Below are 20946 nucleotides of genomic sequence, written 5' to 3'. Positions count from 1 at the left end.
ACGGAGATCTGCAAAGGCTGAATCAGGACACCAGGTAAGTCGTCGTTTAAATTTCTAAAAAAATCCCCTACATAGCAATTTTGGCATTTACCACCATATCCAATACTGTCGCTGCTTAGGGGGGTAATGTCAACTCTATGCCTAATATTTCGCAACATTCTCTATGTTCTTCGGGTTCTACTATTCGTCCACTATTCCTCTCAGGAGTTCGGCGTATATTTTTTGCACCCAAGCAAAATCTTGTTGGAGGTATTAAGAGTCATGCTTTATGTGACTGTTAATGCAACCTCTGTCATGGAGCATCAATCAATCCGGCCGCTACACATCTGAATGCGGGTCACGGCGCTTTGAGTGATAAATATTTTGCATGTTTCTCCAAAATTCTATAATAAATGTTATTTATGCTTTTGTATGAACAATGTTCGAATTATCGCTTTTAATTCTGAACATTCACTCTATGCAATAAATGGAAACAGGATTTTCTTTATTTGATTTGAAAAATCAGTCAAATTTCTCATTTATCCCATTGAAAAATACTAATTAGAACACGCTTTCTTATTGTTTTCTATTTCACAGGAAGCGGCTCCCGAAACACCAGCATAAACATCGCATCGAACAGCATGCCCAATCTGTGCTAAGCTTTTACGATCATTATGCGATATTCTTTATAAATCTTTTATTTTTCGTGTAAATCATGTAAGAAGGAGAGAACAAATATATTCCCAATGTCATATCTGTTTCAATATTTTAAAATGGATTAAAAAATGGAAATATACAATAAATGTCACGTAATTTTTAATTGAAACCAAACATGATATTTTTAAACTTTAACTTTGGCTTTTATTTCCAATGAAATGATAACGAAATAATACAAACAAACAAATGAAATTCAAAAAAACAACAGCGAAAAATAGAAATGTCATGAAGAAAATTAACGGACACTTTACTTAAATAGAAAACTGGAAACAGGTAAAAATGTTTTCCCATTTTCATATATATGGATATATAAATATCTGACGCACCAGAGTTATAATTCAACCACTTTACTATTCCACTTAATATAAAATCTAAAGCTTTGATCTGACCACCAAATGCAAAGAGTTTTGTTTTGTTCCACATCCGCCCAATAAATAGCTAAACTTCAACTACGCATGGAATTCGAGAATGAATCAATGGAAGCCCGGAGTTTTCCTAGTACCTTCGTTATTTGAGCTTTTTCGGCATTCCGGCATCATCTACCAACGAGTCTTCGGGATCCAATAATTTCTGGGGACCTTCACCCGCCTTCGTATGAATGATATATTTCAATAGGTTGTTTCCAACAGGCACGATTTCTTGATTATAAAGCTCGCTCTAGGAAAAAAAGCTGCAAAAGTAACTGTTTTCATTTTGCAAACAAGTAAATTACTTACTGCTGGACGAACTTTCTGAAGATCAATGGGGATTCCTTTCACATATTCAGAATTTTCAGAATTATCGTTGGGAAACACTTTGTTCAGTAAAGACAAGACATTCGCAACCTCCTCTTCTAAAAGATATAAACACGCGTTTGGTCCTGCGTCGAAAGTATAAGCCACTTTCACATCCCCTCGAGTTTCGTTGTATTGATGAATAAAATTGACGATTGCATGCGACGTATCATTCATGTAGGCGCAAGGAGGGTATGTGTCAAGGCAAATCGCATGGAATTGGTTGCTGTCTCGCATTGTTATTTCCCCAAAAGTTTTAAAATCTTTCCGTGCGATAGCCTGAAAAAATAAATGTCTTGGAACTGAAATATTCCAATGGAACTTCTCTTACCTCCTTGATCTGGAGTATCCTTTGTGGAACGCACACATTGGCACGATGCTTTATTAGGTCTGATGTGTTAACGCTATTCAACATGCCGTTGGTAGAGCTTGTTTTCTTTCGAGAGTCATTTACAACTAAAATGAGGACCCTCATCTCGGGCCAATGTAGGGCCGGTTGTACTTGGATTGCTATGGAATCGCTTCCGTCGTTTTTAATGCCGGCTACCCACTCCACGAATCCGCCGTATATACTACGACAAGCAGATCCGCTTCCTTGTCGTGCTATTGAAGACAGCTCCGATTTTTCGACACCATACAGGTTGGCTAAAGTATACACTGTAATATAAAGCGTTGATTTTCATTAGCAATCAAGGGTCTGTAGTTAAATAAGCTTTGGAATCGAATTAGATTGTTTTTCACTGGGAATCTTAAGAAGTATTAAATTTCATCTGAGCAAATATTTTAAAAGAAGAAGAAGAATTCGTGCGCTGCTGGCAGTATTCATCAAGGAAGCGTCCTCTCACCACTCCCCTTTATTCTTGTTATCACACACTATAAACTGCTTTATGCGAAAATGATCTCGAGCAACTTGTCCAAAAATGTAATGAATTCATAACGATCGGTCCCCATGAAACAGGCATTCCCACTGTTAGTGGCAGTGACTTGCCTAGAATTGAGCGATTTAAATATCTTGAGTCAATGTTATCAACCAATGGAGAACTGCGTTATGAAATATTCTGTCTGATTGATGTATTAAGAATCATCTCAAATCCACAGTTTCCCGCAGTATCATCCGCCTTGTCACACTCTTCTGAGTGTTGGCCGATTAAAAAAGCAATGAAAGTCGTCTTGCGGTCATGGAGGCGACGATGTTACGTTCGTCCAGTGACGTAACATGCCTTGATCACATCCGAAATGAGGATATTCGCGGGGGTTGCACCGATCGTCGAAAAATTGCGAGAAAAGCGTCTTTGATGGTATGGTCACATAATTCGCGCTAACAAGAATTCATTGCCAAGATTGCTGTATACATTAAATTCGATGGTAAGCGACTAAGAGGCTGGCTGAAACAGCGGTGGATTGATAAGCTAGATGGGAATTTGAAAGCTTCGTGGCTACATCCAGATCAGGCCTTTGATGGAACAAAATGGCGCAAGCGATCAAAACGAGCCAACCCCGTTTATAAACAGGACAAATGTTAAAGAAAAAGAAGAAGAAGATCGGCAAACGGCTACCAGAGCCATTCACGTGTTTAACCTGCATTGCTTTCGACTTCCATACACCGTAAAGCCGTCTTCACCTACTATTTTTTTAAGTTAACGAGGGGTCCGTGGACTAAAAAAAGAGGGAGGAAGTTGCTCCCCATTTGGTCCGGTCCATCATTAAGTGGATCCGGACTTAAGACCCCTCAATCCTTAAAAATAATTAAAATATTTTCAACTCTGGCTAGCTAACATGCTTCAAGGGCTCTGATCCAATTGGATTGTCGCCAAAAATTATTATTATTTTTATAGATTAATGAATAAGTTGTGGAAAGCACATTTGTGAGTGCACGTATAGAACTGAAGAAAGGAATAAGTTGTTCCTGACCTATCCGTGGATAAGGTGGGCTCCAGCGCGACAACCACGCCTACGCACCATCGTACACAGTTCAATGAAATATGCTTCAACTCCTTCCAGGACTTCTCGTTTGCACTCTTCCTCTATTGGTTTGGGCCAAGTACTCTTGGAGCGACCAGCTGTCGGTCATCGTAGGACAGTTTGTTCCACTACATAGCGCAAACAACAATGCAATTGTCGTCCCTCCTTAATGTGTGACCTATCTACTACCGTCTTCAGATGACATCAACTGTGCGCCGGCAAAGTTCTTCGTTCGAAATAATACCAAGCCAACGTACTTCGATGATACGCCCCATAAAAGTATTCACGAAGGCCTCGAGCTTTCAAGTGGCAGTGGTGGTCACTTTCCATGTGCTACTCTCATATATAATAATAATAACCGTAACCGCAACAATTCATATTGGGCCAGGCCCTTGAAGTGCGTTAGAGCACTTCATTCAAGAGGGTGCTGGTACATAATAGTACACTGTAAGAAACAATATGGTCACGACAGCCTAGCGCTCTAACCATTTGAGCCATCCGGGCACACTCCCATATATCAACACAAAAGTAACATTAGCGGAGAACAGTCTCAACTTGATCTTGGTGTTGAGCAAGAAGACTAAACACAGCAGGAGCAAATCAGTGTAAGGACGACCACAGGCAAACTGACCCGGAACAAATTATCGCTGAACTCACTTCAGAGCACCCACTTCTGAAAGTTCGCTTAGATGCAAATGTTGTGACCAGGAAAGATAAGCCCATCCACAGGGGGAATTCCTCGCTCCTTATCAAGTCTCAATCTGGTCTTTTTATAGCCAAATTGGGCTCTCCCAAGAGTTAAGTGAAGTTAAGTACATCCTTCATCAAAAGATTATTTTCGAAAAGGTGAAATCAGTGAACGAAATGCAGTGCTTCAACTGCCAAAACCAAAACATCGGATATATTGCCCAAAATTGCACAGATGCGTTAAATGCACGAAGAGCCGCGTTGCGAATGCTCAAGACTCATGATGGAAGTTTCGCATTGCTGCAACCGCGAAATCTGGGCACCCTCTATGGTATCGCGGGTGTCCCACTTATAAAAAAATGGTGGCCGGACGTGAAAATCTGGTAAGCAAACAGTGCCTCAACTTTCACATAGTTTGACCGGCCCAGGCATGTCATACGCCCAGGCACGTCATAAGAAATCCATTCCCATTCCAACGTGCCACCGCCCAATTGTTAATTGACACTCTGAAGGCAGTCTTCTATTCCTTTCAGTGGTAAACGGATCTTGATAGTCACCGTCTACATCAAATGTAATTCTAGAACTGAGCAACTGGGGCATGACTTGGAGTAAAAATATCTTCTTCTCGATGGCGATTTCAACTCGAGGCGCGCCTCCAGAGGCGACAAGGCAGCTAATATAATAGAGGAAACCGAGCTAAAATTGATTCACGACATTTTCTCGCACAATATTGAGATGGTTTTGCCAGACACACCGACGGTCAGTCTATCCTCGACTACTTCCTACTATCAGACGAAACCAAACAAAGTTTTCAATTGAAATCCTGCCAAACATTACCAGGTATGTCCGACCATTTTGCACTTGAGCTCCAATTTTCCTCGTCTTCTTAATTGCAAAAGCGAGCTATTGGAGCATCACAACAAATGAGACGAAAAAGCAACGATGTCCTCCCATAAGAATACTAAATGCCTAAAAGTTAAAATCGCAAACACAATAATGAGCAATTCACAGAGAATCAAATATTTGGGAGTTAAGTTTCACCAACTCCTAAAGTTTAATCCGTACCTGGAGCTCACTATCAGTAAGGCACGCGGGGCAGTAAGATCTACTATCTTCTCCGCAAGAAAATAGGCTTTAGTGCCAAAGCCACACTGATTCTCTACAAGACCCTTATGCATCCCTTTTGGCCATGTTTCTTAGGTCCTCTAAATTGTGAGTAATAACTTAAAACAATCCATTCTTTCCGTTTTTGACACTCCTGACCTGGAAGAGGTACATAGAGCATGTGCACAAGTTATTGTAATCCGCGACTGTATATACTAGTTTTAAGTATCTTAAGTTAGAATTAAGCATGCAAATAGTAGTTAGTTAAGTAAGTCAAGTGGAAACCTTCTGGAACTTTTAGTGCGAGCGAGTTTTTTAAAAAAAAAAAAAATTAATAAGTTTGGTAACCAAAAAAAATCAAGGTTGATGTATGTATATGGAACGCACAGTAAAGTAAATTACACGGAAGGTCGGGCAGGCCAAGCAATTGTAATTGCAACCCAATGCGCCGGGATACGAAACTCTTGTGTGTAGTCTTCTTGGTGTTGAGATAATTACTTTTCCAAATGTTAGACAAGGCAGCGAAAGCGGATCTAGCGGAGTTGAGTTATATCCCAACGAGGGGTAAACGTCAACCGTATATATAAAAAAGAAAGTAACGTTGAAGTTCGTAACTGGAGACTTCTCGGCAAGCGACCATCAATACATCGCCTTGGAAATGAAATGAAATGAAATGAAAAAAACTGTCGGTGTGCGCCAACCCGGCACTCGTTCTGTACGTGGGGGGTGGCATTGCCACAGACACTGTCGTAAATTTAGTTATGAAGTTGATAACCTACGGAGCTTGGATGCCCAGGAGAACATCGAGACGTGGCAAGCCTTTTATGTATTGGTGAATAGCGGAAATTTCAGCGCAATAAACAGGAAAAAAACTCGATTGTGGCCAATGAGGTGAATGGGGATCCGATTCAACTGGTTTGGTGGGTTAGAAACTGGTAACCTGAAAAATCGGGGTTATGGGGTAACCCTATTCACTTAAGGCCGGACAAATGAACTGTATTGTTACGTGCTCTATTCCCTGTGCACCCCGTAATGGATGACACATTTTCACCTATAAAAGAATTGAAAGACACAGTCCTCTCTACGAAAAACAAGAAGGCACGAGGACCCGATGGTACCCTGGCAGAGGTACTATATATGAACTGATGCTCCAATATTTGCCAGACTTACTGCTCGGTGCATTCAACGCTTGCTTGAAATAAGGCATTTTCGCTTCTGGTTGCGCAGATCAGCAAAGGGAAAGACGACAACTTTGTATGCTTGACACGGCCGGAAAAGTGGCAGTTAGGCTTTAAAGCAGGGAGATCTACAGTTGATGCTGTCATGGATGCCGTTCATTGAACGCAAGCACACTGCCACTGAGCTCGACGAGTGCCGCTTCTCGTAACGCTTGACGTCAGAAATGCTGTGGCGCGGCGGGATTCGCGGCATTCGGAATTTATTTATATTTAAAATACAAAGTACACTCGGATCCGCCTAGGTCTAAGCAGTCTCCATGGGTTGCGCGGCGGTCCTGGTCTCCTCTGTGTACTTTCCCCGTGTCCTTGCCCAAAGCGGCCGAACCTCTCTTGACTCGTCGTTCGAAGATCTTGCGATCCTTGTCAAGCTTCAACTTAACAAATAATCACTTGGAGGGGTGGATGCCGACGTACACATTGGTACCGATCGCCTTCTCGCGCTGGATTTTCTCCACTGGATTGCCCTTGAAGTGGCCGCGCACCGTCTGCACCTCATCGTCCTTGCGGATGGGCATGGACCGAACGTTATACTTTTGGCGGAGCTCCTTGGATAGCAGCGCTGACATAGTAGGGCCTTTGCAAGACTCGCACGGTTACAAGTATTGCCTCACAATTATCGACAGGTTTACGCGGTGGCCTGAGGCAATACCTCTGAAAGACATTACGGTGCAATCTTGTGCCAAACCCCTTTGTCGAGAGTGGATACCTCGCTTTGACGTCCCTGCAGTGGTCATCACTGATCAGGGAATGCAATTTGAGTCCACCCTTTTCTCGGAGTTAGGCAAACTCCTGGGATTTAAACGCCAGCGGACTACTGTATACCACCCGCAATCCAATGGGATGCTAGAACGTTGGCACCGGACGCTGAAAGTCGCCATTATGGCTCGCGACGATCCGTCCTGGACCCAAGTCTTGCCTCTCATACTACTCGGCCTACGTACAACCCGCCGAGAGGAATTTGCTGCCAGCCCCGCTGAGCTGGTATACGGGAACTCGAGACTCCCAAGTGATCCGGTCTTCGACAAGAGATCGGGTCTTACAGAGTCGGGGTTGGTGCCTCTGCTGAGAGACAATCTCCGACGCATCAAGGCCACACTTCCCACCCAACACTCGTCCGCACCTGTTTGTGCGCCCAAGGAACTGGACACGTGTACGCACGTCCTAGTCACGATGGATGCCGTCCAGAAGCCGCTGCAGTCTCCTTATTAAGGCCCGCACCGCGTTCTCGAGCGGGGAGAACATTTCTTCCAGCTCGAGATCGGTGAACATGAACAGGCGGTCCCCCTGTCCAGGCTGAAGGCCGTGTGCGCCCCAAACCAACGGTGCGTTCGCTTCACGGACTGATGGGGAACGCAGTTCTGGATTCGGTCGCTGAAACCCCCCGGTTTCATCTGAGGGCGGAGTGATATGACGGGATGTGCGGGATTCGCGGCAATGCCTTTAATTCCGTAAAATTGAAAGACATTTTCGGCACAATAGATAATACTTTCCACGTGACGAGCAGTATCTTACGGATATTGAGGGATTATCTGAGGAGGAGGTCCAGAAGAGGAAGGAGGTCACGCCGCGGGTAGCGCAGGGATCCATTCTAAGGCCGGGCCCCTGCAACTCTTCCTATGATAGTCTGTTTTGACTTGGCATGCGAGAAGAGTGGCGCCTGGTCCGTTATGCACACGATGTCGCGCGGCTTGCTACCGGCCGCACTGTCGAACAGGCGTAAAACAAAATTGACATATTGATATGACGGGTAAGCGGATGGATGACTCTCATGGTTTCAACCTTGTACTGAAAAAAAAAACCGATGTAGTTATCCCGACTAAAAAGAGAATCCCAAACCTGCGTCTCATATCGATCGGCCAGTTGATGATCGAGTCAAAACCAATGGTTAAGTACCTTGGATTGATTCTTGACTCAAAGATGAGTTTTTTCTACCAAATCAAAGCAGCAGCAAACAAGACTGCAACTAGAGTTTCGGCCATCGGTATGGGACACTCTTCAAGAAGAAAGTATATTGCGCGAGTACAGAGATGGGGAGCTTTGCGGGTGGCGTCTGCATACCTCGTTATCTCCGAACCGGCCGTGATGGTTACCGCAGGAGTGAGCCTCGTTGCCCTTCTTGTTAAGGAGCGTAAGGCAATATACAAGCACAAAGGCGAAAACTCAAGGGAGGTGGTTGCTCAAGAAAACCGTCAGCGTACACTAGATGAGTGGCAACTCTCTTGGGAAAACGAAGAAGGAGGCAAATGGACTGCACGGTACATTGGAAACTTAGGCGCGTGGCTCAATCGGAAGCATGGTGAGACTGACTATTTCCTTACCTAGCTCCTAAGAGGACACGCAGATTTTGAGTCTTACCTGCATAAGATTTAGAATTCACAATCTCTTGATTGTGTTTTCCAATGGGGTTATGGACGATAAAATCACATCTTTTTTTCTTGTGGTAGGTGGAGTGGAGCTCGTCAGCAACTTTATTTAAGGCAACATTGTCGAGAAGATACTGAGGACTGCTGTGTTGAGTATTACATTCGGGTTTTCTCTTTGTAAAGAAAGTAGAGCTCGACCCGTGGAGGGGCGGATGGTAGAGGATTGCTTGAACTAACAGTTCCCTGGTTCCCTCCTCTCCCGTTGGTAGAAGGAATTCCCTGATTTGAAGGTCCCCCAGTCGGAAGACCTCGGGGGCTGGCTCGAAGTAATGTGACAAACGGTTCCAGGCTAGCTCTCTGACGATAGGGAGGACGAGAACTAAACGTTGGTAGTCCAAATGCGCTTAAACGAGTCCAATACTCTGCGCCACGTTGAAAGGAGTTTGTCAGCTTTGGCAGCTGTGGAAGAGGTCGATTCAGCATGTAAAACCGACCGTAAGCAAAAGTTTTGCTGAATAATTTTGGAAGGATTGATTATTCGAGGTCGAATTCCAATTATTTCTAATCTCGCGGTGTAAATCGGCAAAGTGCAATCTAATGTTGGACGATAATAAAAGCGCATTTCATCGACCGTTGGCTCTGTTGTCTGTTGATCCGGTACGTCAGTCAACAAAAAGTTCAACATCCCTCGCTATCCCTGTATTATTTTACCGAAGATTTGAATTAATCATTCCAACTCGTCAGCATGCTCTTAAGAGAACTAAGGCTTAGAGTTACTCAATGAAATTATCGCCTGCTAAATTGCACTATCCGATATTAGTAATGATAATAAGAAAGCAAGATAATGTTTTTAATACCTAGGCAGGCATAACCGGCTGCACTGGAAGCCAGTCCCGCGGCGGTAGGGAAATTATTCTCCGAGCAAATATGTAATTTCCACTCCAAAGGAAACCTTTTCGACTTCTCTGCTTCAGCGAGCCGCTTCACTGTAAAACGATTCATTACTTTCTGTCAGGAACATTCACCCAAATTGAACTTACACGCATCCAGACACTTTTGCATTCGAGGGTTCCCTTCGAAGGGTACTTCCTCCCCGTTCAGCCACATCCGATTCTCCTTGAAAGTCGCACTTGCGGCCGCCGTCGTCTTAGCGCACATCTGGAAAATACACAGCCAATTGTAGTCCGCACATAATAAAAGCAAAAATTCATGTATGGAGTCACGAATGCAAATCACTTGGGAACAAAAGGTCTATTCAGTGGAAATTCTAAAATTAGCTTCAGTTTATTGAACGCGCTTACTTGGTCCGTGCTGAGGGTCATGCTAAGCGAGCTGTTGATCGGTAGAATAAGTTCCTCATCGCGCTTTCCCCCTGCAATGTGTATAGCAGCAATCAGTTATTAAAAACCGCAACAAACTGCAAATGGACCACAGCCCGCAATACTTACAATACTTAATCACAGCAATATTGACTGGAGCGATGCAGGTTTCTGATATCATCTCAAAGGTTATACGCTAATCAGTTTTTTAATGGAACAAGATCGGCTGATGGCGAGTTGGAAACTGTGCAACTTTGGAATTTCACTCCCGGACCTAGCCCCCAACTTGTGCATTATGTTCTTCGCCCGCTTTCCCTTTGCAAATGTTGACGTTTTGAATAAATTTTGCCCTAGATTAAGCTTGACAGCTGTCAACGTGATTGTCAACCGTCAATTTTTCTTCCCCTCCTAATCTACTACCGAAAAAGCGGTGGCGGGAATTTGAATCTAACTGGAAAATTCGCTATGATTAAAAGACTGTCATTCCATATTCTCTTCAGTTTCACGTTAAGGATAATTTTAACTCTATTTACCCGCCTAGACCGGCATCGAGACATTCTTAGATAAAAAGCCGGTTCTCAGAATCCACACTTTTCTTCCACAAGATTTTCTAAAATGGCGAGTGAATCCTTGTAGGACACTGTGACTATCGATCGCGCGGCGGAGACGTCCCGGATTTTTGTGACGTTGTGCAAAATTATAGGAAACGGGCGTTTAAAGTCAGTTTAAAGTGCGCAAAAGTGTAGTTTTGGTGAGAGGCAATCGTGCCGGTATCGAGAAAAGTGGAAATGTGGCGTGAAAATCAAAGTGAAGTCAGTTAAGTGCAAAAGTGAGTGTACAGGACTTTCACCACCATGGGGCTCACCGAACCTTTGAGATACGGCGAATACTTCCACGAGTTGTACACCAACCGTGGTGAAAACAGGTAAAATGGACATCAAGCTATATTTTTGCAACAAATTAATTCGGAAAAACTCTCCATTCTGCTCATGCGAATGGTTTGGAATTTCCAATAAGTCCTTTCTTGATAGAAACGTCGCATTTGTCGGCGGTGATTGACGGAAAGGTAACATTTTATCGCACCTGCGCAGCTGATGGTGTGTTCCGGTAATGACAGCGAAGGAATGTCAGTTTTGTTGTGTGGATCGAAGCAAGGACGCGCCTGGCAAACAATTTTCGCGCCTTGTCAGGAAGATGTAAACAAAACGGCTCAGCTGATCGTGCACGTGCTACTCAGACAACTGTTGATGGTCCACGCTAGATTCCGTGTGCGCGCGTCCCAGCTGGTGCCGGCCGCTGAATCTGCCGATTTGTTTATGTTTTTTGTTTACATTGCCCACGTGCAAGCTTCCCCAGTTGGATCCTAATTTCTGGAGGAGAGAACATGTGGCTTTAATGTGCTAGTTGCGCTCCTTTGTGGGAAATCAGCTGAGACTAAACAAAACTTAGACCCGTTTGGTTCACAACACCAACGGGTGGAAATGGGGACTTTCGAAGCCGCCATACACCATATCTGTATTCAGAGTCAGGAATTAAATTGCCTTCCCACGTACAGAATTGGGAGTAAACATCTTAAAGTTGGAATTGAAACCATTTTTTCTTTATAAAATTTTGAAAATCTGAGCCGGTGCTTCGGAGGCCAAATTGCTAGATTTACTTTGCAGAAAAACATCACAAAATTACCCATAAGGCGCGGTGGAGTGCAAACCTCAAACATTTTTTGAAAGCCAAACAAGCAGTCTGTAAAACTCTTGGATGAAAAGTGTTTTGCTCTGCCCCGTGGCAAATGGATAAAGGCACTACAACCGGCTGTGGAAGGATACTTATAAGAGTTTTATTCGTCACTCGAAATTTTTCCAAAGAATCTTTTACTCTAATAAGCAAACAACAACACATAACTATAGGAACTCATACTTTATGAAGGAAAGATGCAAGAGTGCTTATCCGGCAATCTCAAAGTTTAACTCCGTTCTAGAAAAACATTAATCCCGATCAGTCCCAGCTGTGGGCAACATTACTTATCAACACATCCACAGACTCCAGCTTCAGGTGAAGGATCCTGTCCTGGAAGCCCGGCTCAAGGCGCCCAAGAATAGGGATGGGAAACCAGAGTTGTTCCCTTCCCAAAAAACCATCATCTAAATGACATACGAAATTCTCGTCTAAATGCAAAAATCCTAAATGTAATTATTAAGACCAGATTGGCAGTTCTTATTGAACTGGAATTTATCAACAACCACACGGTCGTGGTATCGCTTCGTCATATAGGCTACGGAATTGTTCATCCTCCTGTAGGGGCCAACAATTCTTCGTAGGTTTCTTCTCTCCAACGGGGCTAATATAATAATGGCACGACTTTCCACGACTTTCTCCATAATTCTTTATTACAAATATTTACAATTGTCCCAATTTATCCCCTTCAAAATACTTCCCTTGGGAGCGAATGCATTCCATCATCATCAACGGCGCAACAACCGGTATTTGACCTAGGCCTGCCTTAAGGAACTCCAAACACCCCGGTTTTTCGGTGCGCGGCAAAATGTTAAGAGGCAAATTGGTGCACCTTTCTTTATTCCATTGAGCTCGTTGAGCACCCATGTTCCCAATTTTTCGCAAATTTTATCGAATAAAAATGGTCGAGCTTTTTTAGGCAAATTCACCACCTTCTTGAGAGGATTTTTATCGAATTCTGAAGGTGCCGATACGACCCTTGACGTTGAGGTCAAAGTCGCCATTTTGGAATTTTGCGAACCATTTCCGTACTGTTGACGCACCCATGACGCCTTCTTCTTTAAATGACTGTAAACATTTTACCAAACAATAAAACAAATTGTTTTAAAATAAAAGTGCCTAAACCGGAAGCTTTTAGTACGTAGCAGGTAATATATGCATATATTATGTGAAAATATCCACTTTTAAGTGATATTGACATTTGAAGTTTTGAACTTACAAAGAAGCAACAGCTTTGACCTATTAGAACTTTGTTAGTCATAAGGCGATTTCTACTAAACATGGTAGGATCATGGTCTATATTATAGCCTACATTGCTGCAAAATTTCGTGGTACTAGGAGGAACTTAATGGGGGTTTTGCAGCCAATTGCTAAAAATGATTTTTTTTTTGATTAAGTAATTTAGGTAATCAGTGTTTAAGTATAAAAGAACCGTATAATCGGAATTGTTTTTAGTAGCTTTGTACTGATGAAGGGGGTAAGTTGCTCCCGAAATATATATATACATTAAAAAATAAAAATTGTAGTTTGGAGGAAGTTACTAGTCTATCAATTTTATTGCGTCAGTAGTTCCGCAGTTCTTGACAAATCCGGCTTGATTCACGGTTATTTCAACGATTTGGTGAATAATCTTCATGGTATGGAAAAGTAACCGTACACCGGGTACCTGTCTCGGGGACTTAATCCCACAGTTTTCTTAAGACAGGGATTGATTTTCTGACCATCAGAGCACCGCTCCGACAGAACAACGGTACCAGTCTATAACAAGTGCATGGCTTAGCATTCATACTGGTGGATGCAAGACCTACCTAAATCACTTGAACGTAACTTGAACTCCAAGTGTCGACAGTGATTGTGGAAGTGGAGGATGAGCAAACTCTTCCGTTGAAATTTGCTCGAAATATTCTTGCCATCTATCCGTCGTGGCTCGACGATTCGTAAGAAAAGTACCGTTCCGATATCCTGTGTGCTTTCGTTTTGGCTTTTGACAAATGGATATAGATTTCTCTCGCTATCATTTAATGCGCGGCGAGGTAGTGCGTTCCTCATGTTGTTTTATCGGTGGCTTAATTCGCAGGACGGCAATCAATAGTCGATGTTGAGGTGCGATAGTCTCATGGGGAACAGCTTTGTAATCAGTGACGGTGGCAAAATGTCGGTATCTTATGAGAATATAGTCGAAGATGAGACAATCGTTTGATAAACCAGGTATTCATAAGTACAAGGTCACACTTACGTCCTGACTCCATCCATTTGTTAAGAACCCTTGCCGCGGCCCGTCCTGCTGCGTCGACTGAAGTGGATGCCCTAGCATTTTTTCGAGGCTTGTTACTCGATCCGATCATCTTGGCGAACCCAATATGTTATTATAGCAAACTACCAATAAATAACAAAATCAACCAGTAAGAACTATTTATTACAATATTTAAAAAGAAACATCAATTTTACAACTTTTCATTACCCAGCCTGTTTTGGAGAGTAGATTAGACCAGACCAAATGTAGAACAAATCTCTTCTATAAATGCAAACGAAGGGACACCGTGTATATTGTTGGAAATACAATAAGACGCGTGCGTTTGGCGAGACAAGCTCGGATTCGTACACAGTTTCAATGTATAATGAAGATTTCAGGTCGGCAAGTTTCACGTCGACAAGGTTCATTCTAATGACAGGTTACGTGATTTGCAATCTGGCGGCGCTTTTTCTTTTCGGCAGTTATTTTTGAATGAATTCGCTTTGAGAACTGCGGAAGGCACTCTGAGCTGCAAGTGCTAATTATTAGTCCCGTCGCTTCCATTCATAAAAATTAAATTTAACCCGGAGGTATGTGCACTCTTAGTGGCATTTAATTGTATGAATTTCATAACAATTACCCTTGCAATTACTTCAGATGCCACTTTTGTTTGGGCTGACATAGTGCTGGCCATTGGCTCCATTAATTCTTGAGGTTCTTCTCCAATGTTGGAGTACATCCTCTTCTTTCGACATAGTACTTTCCAGTGTACCGATGTCTGCATTGAGCCCTAGAAGATCCAGGTCTAGATCGTGCAGTTTCTTTTTCCCAGTGGGCAGCAGATCCATTTCTACATCGTCCAGCTTCTCTTCCTCATTGTGCAGCAGGTCTATTTCTCTGCTAGATCTTGCTCTTTCAGGCTCTATGGCTACCGCGTCTCTTTGGGGGTCTCGACGAGGTTTTTATCGTCCTCCGAAGTTTATTCTTTGGTTTCTTCGGGTGACTATGCACAGGGATGTTCCCAAATTTCGTTCGTTTTTCGGTTCCAGGCCTTTCTTCAAATATCGCAGATACCATTTAGCGCCTGTCACTGAGGCATGCTTGATATATTGACCGCAAACATATTTCTACTGGCGCCTACCTTTTGATCAAAGACTTTAATTGGTTGTGGTCTTCGAAGTAGAACGAGGTTAACAGTTCGCAATTTTTTTTTGCTATGAACCCAAGTCTCGGAGGAACACATAAGGACTGGCAAGATTATTCTTTTGTAAAATGAGAGTTTCAGCCTTGTGGTGAGACATTTGGGTCGGAACAGTTTATGTCAGCTGAAATAAGCTTTGCTGGCTGCCAACAACAGTAAGTGGATTTCATCGTCATAGCTGTTATCAGTTGTGATTTTCCACCCTAGATAGGAGAAATTATATATGGTTTCAAAGTGATATTCTCCTATCTCTATTATAATACTTTAAGCTGACCAGCCTTATTTGCTGTTGTTGTTTCTTTTGTTTTTGGTCTTACTTTCATTAATATGCAGTTCAAGATCTCGTGTCGACATCTTGGGTTGTTATTCTTCTTTTTCTATTGCTAATTTGTCATGAGTGAAGCCTATTAGTACGGACCGATGATCCGATGATTTTCTGAGCGTATGGGGATATCCGGCCCAGCAAGTAGAGGAGAATATCTTATAGATGGTACCCAGCAACGTGATGCCTTTTTAATTGCGGCATTGCACAATATCCCTTTTTTATGTATAGGGCAGGAAATGCGTCATTCCCCGCGAGCAGGTATTGTTTCGCTATTCTAAACCTTGAGCATAAGTGAATTAACTGCTTGGTGTAGTTGGTTGCCCCCATATTTAATCAGTTCAACTGTAATTCGATCGGCTTCTGGCGACTTATGATCCTTAAGCCGGTGAATTATACGGACTGTTCTTTCCATACTTGGTAGTGGCAGCTTTGCCTGTCGTTTTCTGCTGACTCAACCTCTAACTCACCGATATTCTGAATATCCCGAAAGTTTGGTCGACAGAGTAGAATGATTTTCGCTTGGACACACCTGTACTGACCACACTGACACCTTTGGAGCAATGCGCGGAGTTTAGATCTACCCTTCACCTGCTCTTCATGTGCCACGGACATTCCAACGAAACCAAAAGCTCTGATCAGAGCGACTTATGATGGCGCAAAATATCACATGCTACAAAATTCTAGGGGAATTTCAAGTCAATTGCAGAGCCGTCAGGGCTGCATTTTGTGACTGATATTATTTCTTCTTGTAATCGGTGATTCTATTCACGCTGTCTTGTCTGGAGGAAGTGAAGGGGGTAACATCTGCTTGTTTTCCTACAGAATTATAGGTCTGTAAACTGTTTCTTGCTAAGGTTCTTTCTTTGTGGCTATTTTGGATTAGCACAAGGCTTGTCGTACGGAAGGTCGCGGTTCAAATCTCGCTGATGGCAGAAGGATTTGTATCGTGATTTGACGTCGGATACCAGTCGACTCAGCTGTGAATGAGTACCTGAGTCAAATCAGGGTAATAATCTCGGGCGAGCGCAATGCTGACCACATTGTCTCCTACAGTCTACTGTAGTGTACCGTTACGGTCTTGAATGAAGTGCTCTAACACACTCCAAGACCCTGATCCAATATGGATTGTTACGCCAACGATTATCATTATTATTATTACATGGAGGGTGACTGTCACTATTACCCTACTAAGTCCAACCATTCGCCAATACTTGTCTGTGTATTGTCATTGAGGTACTCTGGCCTGATGAAATTTCGAACGTAGAATTCCGTAGGTGCACAGGCTAGTCGCCGGTGGAGGTGTTGATGAGAAGGTGGAAGTGGCGGTCGATAGGTCACACATTGAGGAAAGGTAACAACTGCATTGCTGGTCACGCCCTACATTGACACTCACTAACCAAAGATAGTGGTGGAGGAGTGCAAGCAAACCGTGGACGATGGCCCGTAGACTTGGCTTATGTGCTATGGCGACGGAGTAACTTGCTCTCCTATATTGAGAAACTAATAGATTTTATCCGAGCGACATAGTTTCATGATAGCACTTATCATGGGCTACGTTGAGATCGAATTTATTTATTGTGATCGGTGATGTTTTCCTTATTGCCCTGTCTGGAAGATGTTATTTATATATGTTGGTGCCATATATGGCCCTGAAGTTCGAGCAAATGCTACAGTTGTTCAACCAGGTAAACGCTTACCAATTGGGGAGGCATATAGAGTCCGTAGTCAGTAGTTATCCTACTAAAAAGCGAAGTGTTGTTCTATGTATTAAGGTGGAGTTTTACAAAAAATTATAGCACAACACATTAAAGTATAATTCTGTTTCATGTTCTAATTAATAAATATCAATCTATTCACTTTGGTCACTTGGACGCCCCAGCTTGATGGTTGCATTTAACATATGTTGCGAGTTTTAATCTTATCGCCAAAACTCAAGCAGATTGTATTTGCTTTTAGTAGACCACAGAACTTAATACTAAAAGGCTAAGATTTTTATTCTACTCTATCTTCTCGGTTATTTTCGAAGATGAATGCTTTTCTTCCTACCGGGCGGCTACACCTTTGAAAATACTTTTATGTGAGTTGCGAATGCCGTCCCGCTGTTTCCGAACTGCCAGCTCCTACGGTGTGTCTTTCCACTTTAGGTCTAACTTAGTGTGTTATTTTCTACCTTTTGTGATATAGTCGACTGCCTTCATCGAAACTGAAATTTTGTTTTTGCGATTTTACGGGAATTTTGACCTATTTCTCAAAGTGACAACAGGCAGTGCACCGTTACCAGTTCAACTTTTCCATCATTCTGTCATTCAGCAAAACGCGGAACGAATTTTGCCAAATATTAACTTCATCACGGTTTTTGTTGAACAGTACTTGTAAACTTAAAAACGTACTGAGGTACTGATGTCAAGACTGCCCTGGGGAGTACTGCTCTCCCTCTTGAGGCAATCTGCTTTTGTACTCTGGGAAGTCGAGTTGAGGCAGACGCGAAACCGGTGTCGGATTGTTTCTCACAGCTACCACAAGGCGCGTTCTTTTGACCTGGGAACCGAGTTTTCACTGCGAGATTCCGGTCCAGGTTCATGAGCATCACAATTGTAATGTGTCATGCACCAGCACAGACTTCCACCGCCTCGCCATTAGCGGCACATTGTTCGACCCTGTCATAAGGTCAGTTGACTTTCATCTGACCGACACCACATGAGCAATCAGATCGACCACTTTACTTTCAGCAGTAGATTTAGCCGTTACCTTCTCGATATGCGTAATAATAGAGGCGCTGAAATTAACCTCGAAAGCGAGCATCATCTAATAGTCGCTTCTGTTGACCGACTCTTAACCGTGTTGGATACTGTCTTCATGTCTCTGGAGTCCCATTAAGCGAATTTTGTGTAATGTCCTCTATTTCACTTCCATGAGTAAAAGGGAACTAGTTAGCGCTGCAGCAAAGCCCCATGGTTACCTCCTAAAGTTAGGGAAGATATTTGAAGGAGAGGCGTAGTGCAACGCCACTGCAATTCATCGAATGGGCACTTCGGTTCCATAACGCCGGATTACTCCCCAAAAACGAAGAAGAACAAAAACAGCACTCCAGTGAAGCTAACCGTAGTCGGGAACGAACCTGAACAGCCAATAATCGTTAATTTTTCAGATATGTAGTATATGTAGCTCTGCCAAACGAATTGCTCGTTGATCAGTCATTAATTGTGCGTTCGTTATAGTGGTTGCAAGGAATTATGACATCAAAGTCGGTGGCACCTGTTGTTAACTTTTCTCCAGATTCATTTTGGCTATGCTGTCGAATTTTTACGTTCGTTCATACCTAATCTTGAAATTGTCGTTAAATAGTTGGAAGGTTAATAAGAGAAAAGGCCAAAGATGAACTTACTGTATGAGTCCAACGTCTTCAAACCCACTCAACAGAAATGATGCACAGTTTTAGTTGTTTTTCAAATGGAATGCTGGTTCTCTTGTATACCTCTTAGCTTTCTTATATTGGGTAAAACATAGGCGAGATAGGGCACAAAATGTTTGCCCCAAAAAGTGAAACAGATCTCGTTCCCAGAACCTATCCAACCGAAAAATCTGAAAAAAATCACAAAGATGCAACTATATGAAATTTAGCCCTCAAAATACATCCCATTCCGATATCTGCACATCTGTTTTGTTTAAGAAACTTCCTCGCCCTCCTTAAAATTTAATGGGTGCCGCACTGTTTGGTTCAATGGATTCTCTTTACAAAATAGAATACCTTTTTGAATTTAGTGCTCGGCTCTATCGCAAGTAATTTCCATTTTAGTTAGTACCAATTCAAAATATCGTTAAGTATTGTTTTTTTTTAAATTTGATCGGAAGAGGTATATATATAAAAAATTCTTTAATCTCATCTTTATTTTTTCAGGAAACATACCAGCGACAAACGTTTAAAGGAAAAGCAAAGCGCCAAAAATGAAAAACGCAATGAGAATCTTCAAAGTGATCAAATATTTCCAACATATTCTGTAGCTCAAATCGAGCTTGAGCCGAATATTTCTAAATTTGCAATATTTTCGGCCATAAGATCAGCCGTTTTGGAAGTCGATACGAAATATGCTCTGTTTCAGAACAAAGTAAACAAGAAGTCAACATCAAACTGCTGTTATACTTGCATCACGACATGCAAGCACAACGACCTGATCGATTGCCCATGTCATGCAACTGAGAAAAAAATTCGCGAAGAAGCCAATAGCGATGCTGAGTCGGAAACGGAAGAAGCTACTGAGAAGGAAGTTGTTATTAAAGTGCCACAAATTGTGGAAGCAGGGCTGAGGAGCTTGTTTGAGTTGATTGCCGATGCGCGCAATGTGCAGCCAAATCTGTGCACTAAAGCATTGAAAGCGCTTTTTGACGTTATACAAGGTTTGATTGACTTTTTAGTGGGAAATGAATCAAGTAACTTACCGATATTTCATGGTTTACAGGTCAGCAACCCGAAAGTTTCAAATATGAACCAGATGACTTGATAAATCCTCTTTATGATCTGTTGCTGGATCTGGCCAGCTTACATGGTTCGCTTACACCTGACAAATCTCTTGTTGGGGGCTATTGGTCATCTATAGCTTGCTCGGCTCTGATCGGGCTATGTGCAGCTCGTGGTGATACTGGCAAAATTTTAAAAGCAATAGCGGCTCTTCTCATGTCACCTAAGTTACTGTCCTCCCAAACTATTCAACTTCCGTTGGTTTTGTCATCACTTCAAAGGACTGTAATCTGCACAATTCTGAACAAGCCAACTAAACCTGAGTTCCATACCCACGGAGTACCAAAAAATTCGTTGATTGATGAATTTTCGTTGAGAAGTGCATTAGCTTCATATATTAATTATAATACCCAACCAGCAATGGCTTCAGACGGAAAGTATTTGTATCTATTAGTAGATAATTGTCTACTAAAGGTGGGAACTGGGTTTAATGGAACGTATAAGGGTCACGTATATAATTTGAACAGTGGATTCGGGAAGGATAAGTCCGGTTGGCTTGGATATTGTGGGGTAAGTTACGATTGAATTTCATAGACGATAGCGAGGGTTAAATTAATAATTACTGATTTTTCAGGGAAAATTATATTATAAGCGACTTTCAAAGAGGAGCAATGATTCACTGCTTGTTGTTAACACCGACAGTTTAGCCGTTGTTGGGTCAGTTACTATTACAACATTGCCAGCACGGGAGGGACAAAATTATGTTCTATTTGCTGATGAGGACTCAATCAGTGCTATCTGCACTAACAAAGATGTAAGAGTAATTGTCAGCATAATTTAAATAAAAAGTTTAATATT

At 42.5% G+C, this 20946-nt stretch overlaps 3 protein-coding genes across 10 annotated transcripts in view; 2 read left to right on the top strand and 1 right to left on the bottom strand.

Moving 5' to 3' along the window:
• Positions 1–782, top strand: part of LOC119658388 (troponin I) — a 36946-nt gene extending 36164 nt beyond the window's left edge. For all 8 annotated transcript variants that reach the window (XM_038065758.1, XM_038065759.1, XM_038065761.1 and 5 more), the window contains one exon: positions 577–782. Coding sequence is in view for 1 of the 8 variants with exons in the window: in XM_038065767.1 (XP_037921695.1) it covers positions 577–603 (27 nt within the window). In the remaining 7 variants the exon portion in view is untranslated. The remainder of the gene's footprint in view (positions 1–576) is intronic.
• Positions 783–924: 142 nt separating this feature from the next.
• Positions 925–10480, bottom strand: LOC119658387 (diphosphomevalonate decarboxylase). The gene is made up of 7 exons (XM_038065755.1): positions 10272–10480; positions 10125–10195; positions 9864–9981; positions 9681–9809; positions 1801–2126; positions 1413–1748; positions 925–1353 (listed from the first exon to the last, which is right to left on the bottom strand). The coding sequence occupies exons 1-7, from the start codon at positions 10321–10323 to the stop codon at positions 1204–1206; spliced, it is 1182 nt and encodes a 393-aa protein (XP_037921683.1). The 5' UTR covers positions 10324–10480; the 3' UTR covers positions 925–1203.
• A 324-nt stretch (positions 10481–10804) lies between these two features.
• Positions 10805–20946, top strand: part of LOC119658384 (E3 ubiquitin-protein ligase highwire) — a 171442-nt gene continuing 161300 nt past the window's right edge. The window contains exons 1-4 of the mRNA XM_038065750.1: positions 10805–11067; positions 19531–20027; positions 20090–20658; positions 20723–20902. Of these exons, the coding sequence (XP_037921678.1) occupies positions 10997–11067; positions 19531–20027; positions 20090–20658; positions 20723–20902 (1317 nt within the window). The 5' untranslated portion in view covers positions 10805–10996. The remainder of the gene's footprint in view (positions 11068–19530; positions 20028–20089; positions 20659–20722; positions 20903–20946) is intronic.

This window comes from Hermetia illucens, chromosome 5 (assembly GCF_905115235.1).
Source record: "Hermetia illucens chromosome 5, iHerIll2.2.curated.20191125, whole genome shotgun sequence".
Lineage (NCBI taxonomy): Eukaryota > Metazoa > Arthropoda > Insecta > Diptera > Stratiomyidae > Hermetia > Hermetia illucens.
This window is presented reverse-complemented; position numbering and strand designations above follow the sequence as displayed.